Source organism: Stegodyphus dumicola, chromosome 2, assembly GCF_044657685.1.
Source record: "Stegodyphus dumicola isolate Sdum_Otavi_A_Nest chromosome 2, ASM4465768v1".
NCBI lineage: Eukaryota > Metazoa > Arthropoda > Arachnida > Araneae > Eresidae > Stegodyphus > Stegodyphus dumicola.
Genome location: NC_140769.1, coordinates 108,452,853 through 108,468,749, shown reverse-complemented (window position 1 = coordinate 108,468,749; position 15,897 = coordinate 108,452,853). Strand labels below are relative to the sequence as shown.

General features: G+C 33.5%; 1 protein-coding gene across 2 annotated transcripts in view; it reads right to left on the bottom strand.

Annotated features, from left to right (window-relative positions):
• The window catches only part of jumu (Forkhead box protein N4 jumeau), a 93,085-nt gene that overhangs the window by 42,216 nt on the left and 34,972 nt on the right, over positions 1–15,897 (bottom strand). For both annotated transcript variants that reach the window (XM_085811017.1, XM_085811016.1), the window contains one exon: positions 7,999–8,735. In XM_085811017.1, coding sequence (XP_085667143.1) covers positions 7,999–8,729 — 731 coding nt within the window. In that variant the 5' untranslated portion in view covers positions 8,730–8,735. The remainder of the gene's footprint in view (positions 1–7,998; positions 8,736–15,897) is intronic.

The following is a 15,897-nucleotide window of genomic DNA, read 5'->3' as shown; positions in this document are numbered from 1 at the left end:
GAATGAAACTTTTAAATTTCTGATGTTGAAACTTAGATAAATAGAAAAGCTTACAAAAACTACATCTGCTTTTACTAGTACTCTCTTGCATCGCTTTAAAAATGCTTTGGGGACAAAATATTACAATTAAAAAGTTGAACGTAAAAATGTCACATCATCTTATTTTATACTGAATTAAATAAATAAAAGACATTCTTTGCACATATTTCTAAAAAATTTTGCAAAATATTTTTGGCTCCTGCACAATGTGGATGTATATAACTTCACCTCAAAATCAACTGAATTTTCATTAACGTCTATACAATTTGAAAATTCCGCCTCCCCTCCCCCCCTAATTTTACATTTTTTCATTCATGCATTTCTATTCCATAATGATCAAGAATGCTTCACAGCACAATTTTTAAATTCATTTTTTAACAAAGACTTAAAAACAGAAGCTACTGTAAATAAATGAAATTTCATTTGCCTAATTTTTAATTTTTCACATATAGGTTCTTCATATCCCTTAAAAATATATAGAGTACAAAGTCCAAAATCCGGACTCGTCGGGTCTTCGGTGATTCTGAATTTGGGATTTTTGCGGATAATAGATCATCAGATTCAATAATAAACCTTTGAAACCGAATCTAACTGCGAGAGAAAGAGCTACAATGTGCGAAATTCATTCTAACCAGGATATTATCATTTCAAAGGCCGACAAAGGTGGCCAGATAGTCGTCATGGATAAGAACACTTACGTCGATGGTGTCACTAAACTCTTAAACGAAGGACCATATAATCCGATCCCTAACGATCCATCACCTTCGGACTTGTCAAAAATGAAAACTGCGATCAAATCTTCACAAATCATTTCAAGCAACTTAAAACATTCGCTTATCCCATCTGTTGCGAATTGTGCCAGATTATATGCTCTTCCCAAAATTCATAAAAGTGGTATTCCTTTCCACCTTACTGTATCAAATTTAGGTACTGCCTCGTATCCCTTAGCTAAATATTTAGTATCTAGATTTTCAACTCCATTAGAAAATAACATTTACACCATAAAAAATTCAATAGAGTTTGTAAAAAAGGTTAAAAACATCTCTCCTAGAAATTTACTCATGGTTTCTTTTGATGTAAAATCATTATTCACCTATGTTCCAGTGGAGGGTGCATTAAGATGTCTAGAAACCAGACTTCGCAAATTTCATTTCTCTTGCATCGAAATTGATGAGCTAATTTCTCTCACTCAACTCTGTTTGAAACAAACACATTTTGTTTTCCAAAATAAATATTACAAGCAAACTGAGGGATTAGCCATGGGAAGCCCCCTCAGTCCCATCCTGGCTGATATATACATGCATTATTATGAATAAAAATTGTTTGAAACTTTAAACTTCCCGGCATGGTTCCGCTACGTAGACGATACTTTTACCCTGTTTGAAGGTAATAAAGATGATTTAAATAAAGTTCTTTCAACAATGAATTCTATTGATCCTGCTATTCAGTTCACTTTTGAACTTGAGACTTGCAATTCTCTTCCGTTTCTCGACATTCTGGTCACACGTAACACATCCAACTTCAGAACTACGGTTTACCGTAAACCTTCATCGGTTTGCCTTCCACCACACTTTAAATCATGTCATCCGACTAAACAAAGCTTCATTTTATTCCTATGTTTTCTGTGCTCTTCAAGTTTGCTCCTCCAAACTAGCCCTTGATGAAGAACTAAATTATTTAAAAGCCATAGCTATTGACAGGGGCTTTTCACCCAACATTATTAATCAAGCAGTTAAAAAATTCTCATCTCAACACACTAAAAGGCACACTCTTGTTTTAGGAGATTATAAAAATTCTGTTGTCATTCCCTTCTTTCCATCAATTAGCTATAAAGTTGCACATATTTTGCAGAAATTTAACTTTCGGGTTGTTTATTCTCCCATCAATAAAATTCCGAGTTCCATACTCAAAGACCCCATTCCGGACATGAATTCCTTGCCAGTGTGGTTTAATTTACATTGGCCAAACTAAGAGAGCCTTAAAATTTCGCGTCAAGGAACATGAGGCATATGTTAGAAAAAAGGAAACACAGAAGTCTTCTGTTGCTCAACATTGTTGGTCTGAAAATCACACTTTCAATTTCTCTGCTGCCAAAATTATTCAAAAAACATCTTCCATTGGAGAACTGGATTTTCTAGAGGCATTTCACATTCATAAAAATCTTTCTGTTCTAGTTAACGATCCTAATTCCAATCTAAATTTGCCTTCGGCTTTTAAAGAAATTATGTTTTAGTTCTAGTTTCACCAACAGATGGTGCCACTTGCTTATTCTTGTCCAGGCTTTCTAATCTTATCTAATCATTATTTCCTGTTTCATTCATTTGTGGTTTTGCAGCTGAGGATTATGGGTTTGTAAAACCATCGAAACTAGTCCTGTGAAAATTTTGTAAATATAACGCTGATTTTTGTTGTTTGACTTCTGAATTAGTATTTGTTTGGCGTGTTATTGTGTCTTAATTATAGAAGCCCCAAACAGGCTTACTTTTTACTTTCTTTTTGCGCGTGGTGTGGCCGCCATTTTGTGATTGCAAGAGTTTCGGTAAGTACTTTTTTGCAATTTTCAAGCTAAGTTTATATTTGTATATTGTGCTTTTCTTGTATGATTTCGTGCATTTTGCTTACAAACCATTTTTGTATTCTAGTCATTTCAGTGAGGGATTTTTCTGCTGTTTTGTGTGTGCTTTATTATTGCTTAGTTAATTTAGTTTGATTTTCTGCATTGTTTATCATGCCCTCATCCGTTAATCGTTTCACTAAATTACGCCTGAAACGGCAACTCTGAATTAAGAAAAAATAAAATTTAAAAAAAAAAAAAAAAAAAAACAGTAACCTTGCTTTTAAAACTGAACTCTTATGTGCATGATTCCTAGAATCTGGCAAGCTCTGCTAAGGCTGGTTGTGCTAGTATTAGCACAACCAGTACCAAATACTGTAATCTTCAGTCTCATGATATTAATGGATATGGATTACATGTATAAACAAAACATACAGCCATACCACTTTGCACACTTTTGTTTTGGCATATTTTATTGATGCTAGTTTGGTTTTTGTCTTTATAACCACTGCTCAGGCTCATTGTCTTTTTTAACTGCAATGGGTTTTAGTATTTGGGTTTTGGACTATTTCACAGTAAATCAATGTTAAGCTTATCATTTCATTCATACCCAATCTAATGAGTGCTTATTAGGAAGTGCAAAACATCACAATTACTGATAAAGAAGTACTGCCCACTAACATTTATCTTATTTAATTGAATTTGTGTGGAACTGCAAAGAAGAAATGTTCTTTGTAATTCTAAATGCCATTTTTATATAGGCTAAGTCTAATACGACTTTTTTTAATGAAACATTTATTAATTACCTTTTTTATTTTAGTTTTGTATATTTAGTTATTTAACAAGGAATAAATATAACTATATTTTTTCTATATTTGTTTTATTTCATATTTCTCTCACTTTTTAAGAGGGTTTCAATGATGAAACCAATTGAAATCGGTATGGCTTTAATGGAAAAGTATCCAATTTTTAGTGCAAAAATTTATAATTTTAAATAATTAATCATCTTAACAGAACAAATGAAAATGCAACTAGCACAGAAAATACCTCTCTCACTTTCGAGTTTGGAATGCTTTTGACATTATCAATGTTTATTATAATTAAACTAATCATATTTTTTTTAATAAAGCCAAAAAATTCAACAAATTTATGCAACAGTTGGTAAATAAATTATATTTTCACATTTAAGCAATGTACAACGACACAAAATTAATCACTTAGTGAACACATTCCATAACTAGAACAACCACCAAACTTTATTTCCAATCTATGTATTTTTAACCAATATTGTAACTTCTGGTGCAAAAGCAAGATGGCACTTTCCCTTTTTCTTAAAACATCTAATAATTTCCATAAAATTACATGACAACTCAGTGTTCTTTTCTGTTAATGACACACAGTACAAAATCTCACTAGGGTACTGTTCTGTTATCAGGGCCGGATTCAGAAATATATGAACGTATATGTGTGCGTATATAATGTATATGCACATATGGTATACACATACATATATTCATGCTTACATATATACATGTACACATACACACAATTTCTGGATCCGGTCCTGATATACAACAGTACTTCTAACTAGATTTCAGCAATCCTAATGAAGCATAAAGCTTCAGGAAAAGCAGAGCTGTGCCTAGGTATATCTTCACCTGAGGCAGAAAGGTAAATTTGCACCCCTATATAAAGTTTAATTAGTTATATCTCTATGATTTTATATTCATAAAAGGTAATTATTTTAACTAATCCTTACAATATTTTTGTGGTCTTATTATAATTAGAAGAATGTTAGATAATTATTTAAAATTTTTATAAAGAACATTAAAATATGTGTTTCTGATAAATAGCAGGTAACACTGTAACAACATACATAACGTAAAAAATTTTATTATGGGTTCAAACACTTTTTTTTTAATATTTCAATTTTTCCCGCCTTTAACTAAGAAAAATCATGAGTACTTTTTTCAATTCTATTTTGGTGATTAATTCATATTCTATGCAGAGAATAGCCATGCAAAACGTGAAGATCTTATGAAGTTTGTTGAAGCTTCTCTTAACATGACTGGAGATTTCTCAGTCTTTTCTGTCGATATGTGTTTTGCGCTGGTATTCACCAAATAAAGGTTAATTCAACCTTAACCTTTATTTGGTGAAATTAGGGCGTTTATCAGAGTTGTACCCATTTATACACCATTCAATTAATGCTTTTTTCCCTTTCGTTCCAAATCGTACAGAAATTCAAATTAATCTTCCCACATTCATCCATTTTACCATGTAAACCACAAAATAACCAATATCCAACACACAAGCCCTTAAAAATCTTTTCCCATCATTCAAATTCACTGCAATCACTTAACCAATTATGCCATAATAGGGTTTCCATAACATTCAACTACTCAGGTTACCATAAATGAAATAACAACTTGGCGATAAATGGAACAACTTAACGATAATCTGAGGGGCACTCTTAAATAGACTCTAACCTTTACCTTTTCTCTGTATGAAATTTTGATGTGCAAATAGGATAAACATGTCATATGAAAGAGTGAGTATCATATTTGCAATAGTCTTAAGATCCATTTTTAATGTGCAAGAAAGAAATAACATTTTACTCCTTTCCTTGTTTATAGGTTATCAGGACAAACAATTCATACAAACATCAAATTTTTCCAGAGACAGCCATACCCTTCTCCTATGAAATGTGCACTTAGTAAATATATAAAGTGACCACACATCCCGACTTTGGCGGGACTGTCCTGCATGCCACCGATTTTTAAAGATGTCTCTCTTTTTAGAAAATATCTGCATTTCTTATTTTAAATGCACTGTAAAAATATATAAACTATTATTTATTATTATAGTGAATATAAAGAAATAAAAAATACATAAATATAAAAAACATATAAAAGGCATGCAGAGTAAACTAAATTGGGCGATGTAGCAAGTAAGATTTACTTGGTGGTGTTCGATCATTGTCTTTATCTCGTCAAAGAATATGTATTGTTAAGAAGGAAAGCTTCGCGAAAGCAACAGTGGCTTCATCACATTGCAGAGGTGAGCAGTTGCGCATGCGCGAAATAGCTGTCGAAGTAAATTCAACCTTAACCTTTTAACTGTCATGCCCGAGATAATCTCGGACACAGCACTGATGTTCAAAAATGTCACGCCCGAGTATTACTCGGGGTAATTTTTTTTAGTGCATCGTATTGTTATACCCGAATATATATCGGGAGACGTTTATTTCGGCTTCATCTTTTTGTCAAACCCGACTGTATCTCGGGAAAAGTTAATGTGCGATCAATTCAATAGATGACAGCACTTTACTGAAGATTTTAAAGGTTACAGGTTATAAGTTCTTTGGTTCAAAGTGCACGGGATCTTTTTGTTGTAAAATGGCGTCCAGTTCTTTGAAAAGTTATATAGATGATTTAGATTCTTCAATCGAAGATGAAGGATGTGTGTTTGATGAGCAGTATTCATGATACTTCCATGGTCAGCCTCTAAAATAAAAAAAATGGAAATATACTCAAGCCTAAGATTGTTTCTGACTACAGTCTAACTACGGGTGGTGTAGATTGATCACTGTGATCAGGAAATATCCTTTCATCCAACAATCCGAAAACGTCAGAAAAAATATTATAAAAAGATATTTTTACATTTACTAGACAAGGTACTCTGGAACTCATATTTGCTCTATAAAAATGTAGTAGGGAAATGTATTACATTTTTAGAATTTCGAATCCAAGTTGTAGAAGAGCTTTTACATAAATATGATAATGCAGCTTCTGGACAAAAGAATGTTGGCAGACCACCTACAATAGATAACCCTGCCCGTCTTACTGAACGACATTTTATATCCCATATTCCTCCTACTCCTGCGAAACATGAGCCTACAAGAAACAAGAAAGTGCAAAGTGTGTTGTTCGAAAAAGGATAAAAATGGAAAAAAGATAAGGAAGGAAACATGATTCTGGTGTAGTGATTGTGGAGTTGGTTTGTGCTTCGAAAAGTATTTCCAGTTGTACCACACAAGACTGAATTACTGAACTACTAACAGGTATTCACTTTTATTTATTTAATTTATTTTTTAGAAAATAATTTTTTTCATTTTTAGAAAATAATGCTCCACTAAAATTGAACTTTACAAATGCCACGTTGAGTGGCAGCCGCCTCAAGCAAATATGCAGTGGTTACAAAACTTAAAAAATTTTACCCATGTACTTCAAAATATCAATTTTTAACTACTTAAGTATATTTTATTTTGTACTAAATATTTGATTTTTGCAATAAAAAAAGTGACAATTTGTGTACCTAAATCATCAAAATAACTTGACAGTTAAAGGGTTAATACCATTTTGCGCATGTGCAGAATAGTTGTCGAACCAGTGTCGAAGGTCACGTTTGCAAAGAGTTTATACTTCTGTGACACTATCCCCCCCCCCGTCTGTATTGACGTAAATCAAATCCATGTTGGTTTCGTCTTAATGCAGATAAGTGTGGTTTGTTGTTTTCCATTTGATGTTAGACTCATTATTTGATTAACGAAGGAAGGGCAATAGTCGCCACATCTTAATAAGGTAAAATTTAGTACTCTTTTTTAGCCTTTGTAGTAAGCCTTTCTCGTATCACATTTTGATACGATTGTAACTATATTTCAATATCCTGCAAATTCTTAAATACACTCTAAATAATCAATTAGAAGTGAAAATTCTACTCACCAATTATTTTTGCTGTTTACTTTATAGAAAATATTTAGAGATGACAAAACTATATGAAGTGCCCAAAAATTTCATCAATTATGAAATTATCGGTAATTTTCATTATCAAAACTGTATGTATGTATATACACCTATCCATACATATGTAATTACAGTTTTCGCTTGAAAAAAAATTCCAGAATTGCACAAACTAGGCATTGTGCACTGCCTTAAACATGTCCATGTGCACATCAATCTATTTTCACTTAAATAAAATCAGGAAGCTAAAACAAAGTTGAAACTATCATGGTAACCAGAAGTGAGGTTTCACTGCCAAAATTTAAAAAAAAAAAAAAAAAAAAAAAAAATTGTTGCTAATCGAAGGGGCACCCAATTTTACTAATTACATACATTTCTAAATATGGTCCTGATAACAACAGAAAAATAACAAATTATCTATAGATTTTAAAACATTATACCAGTTAAATACACATATCATTGAAGATTTACTACACATTACCTCATATTAAAAACTAGGCTTTTCTGAAAATATTCCTTGACAATGATCTAAATAAAAATTTATATCACAAAATATATCAAACACTTAATTTAGTTTTTATGTTTTAAAATCCTTAATGATAATAAGTAACTCTTATTTACTATAATAAAAATCTATAACTAAATACATTACATAGTACTTACGTCATGAAGTCGTAAATTTCATTAACTGGTAAACTACCAGTTTTGCTGTTCTTCAGGGCCATTGCTATGAGGCAACTATAGGAATATGCTGGTTTTGGATATGCATTTTCAATATTAATTTGTTGGTTGGACTTTGCATTTTTGCCCTTAGATTTGGGTTTGGGGCTTTCACTACTTTCACGATTCATCTCGGAGTCATGCACTAAGCTTCCCTGCTGTGCTTGTGATGAACCAGTATTGTGCGGGGTAGGGGACGGAGTTGGCACAGCAACAGTCAGGTTGACATGTGACTGCACATCAGCCATTTCAGTAACTAATGCATTTGTTGTTATAACTTGTAAAGGTAAAGTTACAGCAATGCTGCCAGAAGTAGAAAGAGATGTAGATTCATCCTTCCCAGATGCCGATGTGTCATGACAAGAATTAGTAACAGAAGATGGCGCAGATGTAGGCAGAATTAATGATTCAGACATTGACACTGGTAAAGCAGTTTGTGGATTAACTAGCAGTCCACTTATACTATCCAAATCAATACTTGAGTTTAAAAAATTTGATGAACTGTATGTCCATGTATTACAACCATTCGATAGATCAGAATCTAAGGCAGAGTCTAATGCATCTGCCATGGCAGATGTAGGTTCAGGAAAGCATGATATATCATTTGAGTATTCCCCTAGGCTCCTCATGTCAAGTTCGATCATTTCCTGAATCTTGAAGCTGTCAATATCCATGCTGTCCTGAAAATATATACATGTCACATTATTATATCCTCAAAAAATATATATCACATTATACTATTATTGAAACAGCTGCAAATTTCAAAAATAAATGGAATAAATCATTCAGGCATTTTCCGATATAGTTCTGTGAGCAAAACATAATTACAGCATTTTTTTAATGAACCTACAGATAGAATTTCATTGAATTAATTTTTGTAAAAAAATTTAAAGAATTAAGCCTTTCTTAATGGCATACAGATGAAGAATTTCATAACCAATTTTTGGAGAAAAATTTCAACTTTCTGAACAGCATGAAGCTTTAGACACGTTTATGAAATTTTCTGCTATTTTGCACAGTACAGTAAACTCCTGACTATCCGCAGACGGATTATCCGCACCTGCCGCACAAAGTGGTTTTTTTTTTTTTTTTTTTTTTTTACAAGCGTAAAGCAAAGAAAATAAAAATGTTCACGAAACTGAGTGAAACGTTAAATTTGCTACCGTCGTGCTTATTTATGGCAAAATTATCCCAGGCCTTCTCGGAACCTTCCTCTCTGATGAGTAAGTGATTTCTTACTCACCCATGCAGTGCCTGCTCCACCCCCCTCTATCGTCTTAATCTTACTGACACGTCCACTTCCTCTCACTCGCCATTGTTAGCTTAAGCCTGATAGTGTTTGCGAACTGGTCGGAGTTAATTATTGTGTTCAGTGCTTGTGCTTTTGTTACCGATTTAAAATGTCAAGAAGCCAAAGACAGCTGTGTTGACGATTGCACAAAAATTATAATTAATTTCCAAAGTAGCAAACAGCGCTACAAGGCAGCAGATGGAATTGGATTACGGAATCGCGGAAACAACAATGCGTGAGATTCTAAAGCAAAAAGACAAACTGGTGAACTTTTCATCAATGTCGGACAGTACTTCCGCAATGAAAACGCGAAAAACTATGAAGGGTTCTACCTTGGATGAGCTAGATACGGCACTGACAGAGTGGTTAGCTGAAGTTCGAAAAGAGGATACTCCTGTAAATGGTCCTATCATTGTGGCGAAGGCAAAAACCTTTTTTGAGTTGTTAGGCCTCAAAGGAAATTTTGATGCGTCTTTTGGCTGGTTGACTCGTTTAGTGCAGCAACATGGAATTCGAGAAATTGGACTTCATGGGGAGAAACTTAGTAGTGACCAACAAGCAGCCGACGATTTCCACCATGGATTTGAAGAATTTGTTTTAAAAGAAGAGCTATCTTTTGAACGAATTTACAATGCCGACGAATCGGGACTTTTGTGGAAATGTCTTCCCACTCGCACTTTAGCATTTGAAAATGAAAGTAAAGCGGCGGGTCATAAAAGCAGCAAGGAAAGGATCACTATCACGTCTTGCACTAATGCTACCGGTAGACATAAACTTAGACTTGTTGTCATTAGAAAGTAAAAAAAAAAAAAAAAAACGAGATCTTTCAAAGGCACAAGGATAGAAAATTTGCCCGTTGATTACTTTAACCAAAAAAATGGATGGATGACCGAAACATTTTTCAAGAATGGTTCGAAAAAATCTTTGTTCTTCAAGTGCGTAAACATCTTAAATAAAAAAACCTGCGCTATTGATCGACAACAAACCTTCTCGCCCAGCAACAAGCTTGCTTAAGTCTTCTGATGGACAAATTTTTGCAAAGTTTCTCCCCTCAAACATTACTGCGCTAATCCAACCCATGGACCAAGGAGTCATTGCAACAATGAAGAGAACATACCGAACCAAGCTGCTAATGACCAAAATTGAAGAAGTTATGATCTGAAAGAGTTTTGGAAGCACTACATAACCTAGGACAGCATCTACGATATTGCATCTGCATGAGACTCAGTTAAACCGTCAACCCTCATAATATCATGGAGAAAACTCATGCCTAATCTTGAAGCCAGCAACAACCTAACCCCTTTGAGTTATGAGGAAGAGAATGAAGATGTAGACACGCCTATGCCAACTCTTGCCGATATGGTGAAAACAGTTCTGGGTTGTGAGAACGTCCATGCTGAAAACATTAACGAGTGGTTGGAGTGTGACATCAACGAACCTGGCTTCGAACACTTGACAGATGATGAAATTGTGAAGAAAGCAAGGGGAGAGACTGAGAATGAAGGAGAGCGAAAAAGAGCCCACTGTGCAGATACGGAAGACTCAAAAAGCGGCTTTGCAACAAGTCGACGAACTGCTGAGCTATTTGGGAGAACAAGACGACGTGGAGTTGGCCGAGAAACTTATGTTACGAAAAATGCAATCTTGGATCAAGAGAAAATGCTTCCAAAGCAAGAAGCAAACACAAATGACTGATTTCTTCAGAAAGGTATAGTTTTACAATTATGCTTTTGTAATTACATAATACATTACAGTATCAAAACAGTACATATATACAGTCAAAAGTTGTTAATTTGGACACCCATAATCTGGACCTCAAAGCTAAAAACTTTCTGCGCATGCGCAGCGTTGACACATCCGCATAGGCGTTTACGAGTGCACGTAAGACCTTTACGACTGCGCATATGTGTGTGTGCAAGCGCAGAATAGGTTTTCGCGTGCGCGTTTAATGTATAACGGACGGTATAGCTAAAATTATCTAATTATCTATTTCACTTAATTCTGATGATTGCGTTGTTCCTTAATCTTCGAATTGGATGCGCCTTATAATTTTTTGCAGACTGTAAGAGCAATTTTATAAAAGTAAACTTGAACTTTCGATTATGTCAAATAGAATTTCCGATGCTGGAGCTCCCAAAGGATCTTCAAAACGAAAGTATGTTTCGATGTCCGTCAAACAAAAAGTGGAATTGCTGCAAAAAATGGATAAAAACATGAAGAATGTGACAGAGAGGTTAGTGAAAACGAAAAAATTTCGATTGACAAGTTAGTCGGTATTCTCGGCACAGCAATTACGGGACTTGAACAGCAGAACTTTGTAACTGAACAAGAAATTATGTCTGTTTATAGAATTAAAGAGAAAGTATTATCACATAAAACGAAGCAACTTAACTTACATTGAAAGAAATGTTTAATAAAGTAAACAAATAAATATTAAGCCTTTTTTTTTTTTGTAAATTATGATACCCTTTAGATCATAATTGTTCTTTATTTCATAAATTACGGTTTCCTATTTTTAATTTTAGAATTTCTGCATGCCATCTTACAAGATTTAAACTGATGATTTATAATCCAGAATCGTCAAAGTCCCGACGAGTCCGGATTAATGACTTTTGACTGTATTAATTTTTTTGTGTATCCTTGACACCTCTCGTAAGTACAAAGCACTTTTCTGTTTTCATTAACAAAATGCATTTTAGGTTAGTTTTGAGTGATATACTAAAATAATAAGCGTTAGTTAAACATTTCCTTCTGTTTATTTCACGTTTTATTGAACATAAAACGATTTTTCAAAGTTGGAATGACTGTTTTCTCTTTTGCTATACCCATTTTTAGCATTTTTCGGATTATCCGCGTTTTTTGTTATCTGCGGCAGCCGCGCCACCCAATTCCGTGGATAATCGGGAATGTACCGTACAATGATCCAGACTCGTCGGAACTTCAGTTTAAATAATTTGGTTTTAATCATCAGTTTAAATCAAGTAAGATGACATACAGAAATTATAAGATTAAAATACTAAAATAATGAAGCATTTAGAACCTTAAGAGAATCGAAATTTACAATATTGCTATTAAGTCAATATTGCTTTAATTTATTCAAGTTGTTAATACTTTCTCTTTAATTCTATATATAGACATAATTTTTTGTTCAGTTACAAAGTTCTGTTGCTTAAGCATAGACTCCAACCTTCAGCAAACCTTGTCAGTAGTCAATGCGCGAACGACATTTTTACAACTTTGAAAATGTGTGCGTAGCGTATGTTGTAATTAACCATTCATTAATTTTAAATTAATAATTAATTGTAATCAATTTTATTACATTTAAAATCCATATACATATAAAACTGAATAATTAAAAATATACCTTGTAAATTATATGCACATTTAATTAGAAATTTTCTTTTAACTCTTCAAGCATTCACTAATAAAAAGTACTTCAAATCACTACTAATCATAGAAAAAATCAGAAGCTATAAATCATATCTTTATTCTGGATATGATTTCTACAGGGAAATAAAATTTAAATAACCAAGAATGATACATATAAGTATTAAACAAAATATGCATAATTTATGAATGCAAAGATTTATATGTAGCATGCTTAGCAAGCTTAAGTTCTGATTTTGAGAATGTTTTTTTTATAACACAGTTCTTCATTTGCCTGCATATTTATTTTTTCAATCAAAACTGCTTCAAGAGTTTTAAGACCTAAATTTGGTCGAAATTCCGTCTGATTTTTTTTAACAATAGAAAAAAATTCTTTCGCAAGCTGCATTTGAATGAGGTATTATTAAGACAGCAAGCATTACAGAAGGCAATACTTTGTATTTAATACACCCATTCATATTTTTTAATTTGGCAATTTCTCCCCATGCTATATCAATACGCAAATCTACAATTTCTTTCAAATCATCTACTTGATACATGGAAAATTCAATTTCTACTTGATTAAGACATTTTTCATCAATAATGGATGGAAAAGTATTCATCAAGTAAAGAACAGATGAAAATGAGACTTCAGTTCTCAAGTTGATGTCAGCAACTTCAGCATGTTTTAGAAATGGATCACTCAGTGGAAATTTATCAATTATATATGAACATGCAGTTACAAAAAAAGCTCGCACAGAATTGAAAAATGATTTCACTTCACTTTCATTCAACTTGGCATTTTTTAAATATAGTCTTGTTTCTGCACCAATCACTAAATTTTCATTTTCTTTTTGTTTACTATACTTCTGAAATGGAATAGACGTTAGAGTAACATCTTCATTTTCTTTAGAAATTACTGATGGTTTTACGAATCTAACAAATAAATTCATTAAAAGTTCAAAAAGTTCTCTTCTCAATTTATGTATATAAGGAGCTTGTTGTTGTAAATTAATATTTACTGCTATAAACAAAGGCAAAGTATTTTTCAAAAATAACAAGTACAATTTGGTGGTCGGTGACTGTAAAATTTTTTTAATGTTTTGCAATCTCTTTCCTTCATTCTCACTGTTATCTGGTTTATCTCCGAAAAAAATTTATCACAGCATCCCACTGTTCCAAAATCCTTGTTATAGATTCTAAAAGAGACAACCATCTCGTACTGCAATATTTTAAAATTTTATGAGATTTTGCATTCTGTCCCAAAATTTGTTGAGCAACTTTGAAGCTATGCTTCCGTTTCGAACTTTTCTCCAAGTAAAAATATATATCTATTATCAACATTTCAATTTCTAAGCCAATTAATTTTTCAGTAGCTTTTTTTGCAGCTATATGCAAGAGGTGGCACGGACAACCTCGGGTGATTATACTTGGTTGATGCATTTTGATAAATGATGCTACACCTTTAAACTTTCCAATCATATTACTAGCATTATCTGAAGAAAATGATAAGCAATTTTTCCATTCTAAACCTTTGTTTTTAAAGTTTTCATTTATACAATTAAAAATACCTTCTCCTGTATTATTCGTGCATTCTAAAATAGAAATCAATGAAGTAATTATCACTCCCTTTTCTTTACTGTAGTATGTTATAACCAATGGGTACAGTTTGTTATCATTACTTCCATCAGTACTTAGAGAAAATGATGTACTGCACACTGATTTTATAATATCAGCAAACAGTATTTTCTGCAAGCGTTTTCACAATAGCAGCAGTTTTGGTATGACCGCAGCTAAATTTTTTTGCTATGGCAGAATCCGGAAACATTGCTTTGAAAAGCTCTTTGGAATGATCCGAAACAGAAAGCGGTAGATTATGTTCAATTAAAAAACGAACAAAATAGCATTCGGCTTTTATAGGATCTGTTTCATCATCTTTTATTAAGAAATTTGTTATTTCTTTAGATTTTACGGTGCCAAGTTCTATATGCTTTTGAGAAAACACATGCCGTTTACAGTCATCTTTTCCGCCATGAGCAACTGAGAAGTCTTTGTTGCATACACTGCAGTGTGCGTGATTCACAGAAATTTCGGACGCTTTAATGCATGGAAATTCTGAAGAATATGAATCTTTAAACTTCTGCTTTGATAATTTTGGCTTCTTCGTTCGAGGCAGCATTATGATTAAAAATCTTTCACCTGATTCACAGTTCACAAGACACATGCTAAGCTCTCGCTGTAAACTACACAATGCAGCCTAAACACGCATCAGCGAGGAACCTGGGAGACAGACAATTGGGTGGAACTAGACGTGTAGGTTGCGTGCCATGAGCGCTCCGACGGAAGCGAGTACCCCAGCCGAAGATGGCGCACGGATGGATACTAGTGATTCATCAGCGGCGACTACCACTACGGAGAGCTGCGTCGGACTTCCCTCGCACACTCAGATTGATGAAATGAATATGGATTATTACCGTGAAAAACTAATGGATTTGGAAAAAGAAATAGATGGAATTAAGACAGCGATGAAAGCGTGCCAACGTCTTCGACCAGTCTCGGATCCTGACACCATCACGGATATCATGAAGAAGAATCTGCTAACCCTTCAAGCACAAGCGGCGGATATTAGAAGTAAGTGCGATTTTTCTTGTTTTTCAGGCATTGTCCCCCCTGTTAACCCTAATCTTAAACGGAAAAATTTTGAAAACAAAAGGAAAAATAATAGTAACTCTGCTTTAATGGATAGTGATGGCTTTAAAATTCCTAGTAAAACTGCTAAACAACAAAAACTTGAAAAAATTCCTGTTGTTTTGGAAAATGCTAATAGATTTAATGTTCTTAATGATAATGCTGAGATTGATAATGTAAACATTATTGCTACCCCAGACGAGCAGGTAGTGCAGCAGCAGCGGACTAGTAATCACACCCAAACTATTCCCCCAATTATGGTTAACCCTGGGAAATTAACTCACGAGGCTTTTCTAAAAGAATTATCTTTGAAAACGGAGGCTAAGTTCTTAGGAAAAGTGAACGGGGAACTTCTGAAAGTTCTACCCAGGACAGCCGACGATCATCGGATGCTTACAGCATTATTTCTTGAAAAGAAAGTGGAGCATTATATTATAAGTGCAAATTACGCTAGACCCATAAAAGCGGTTATTAGGGGTTTATCCATAACCACAAAT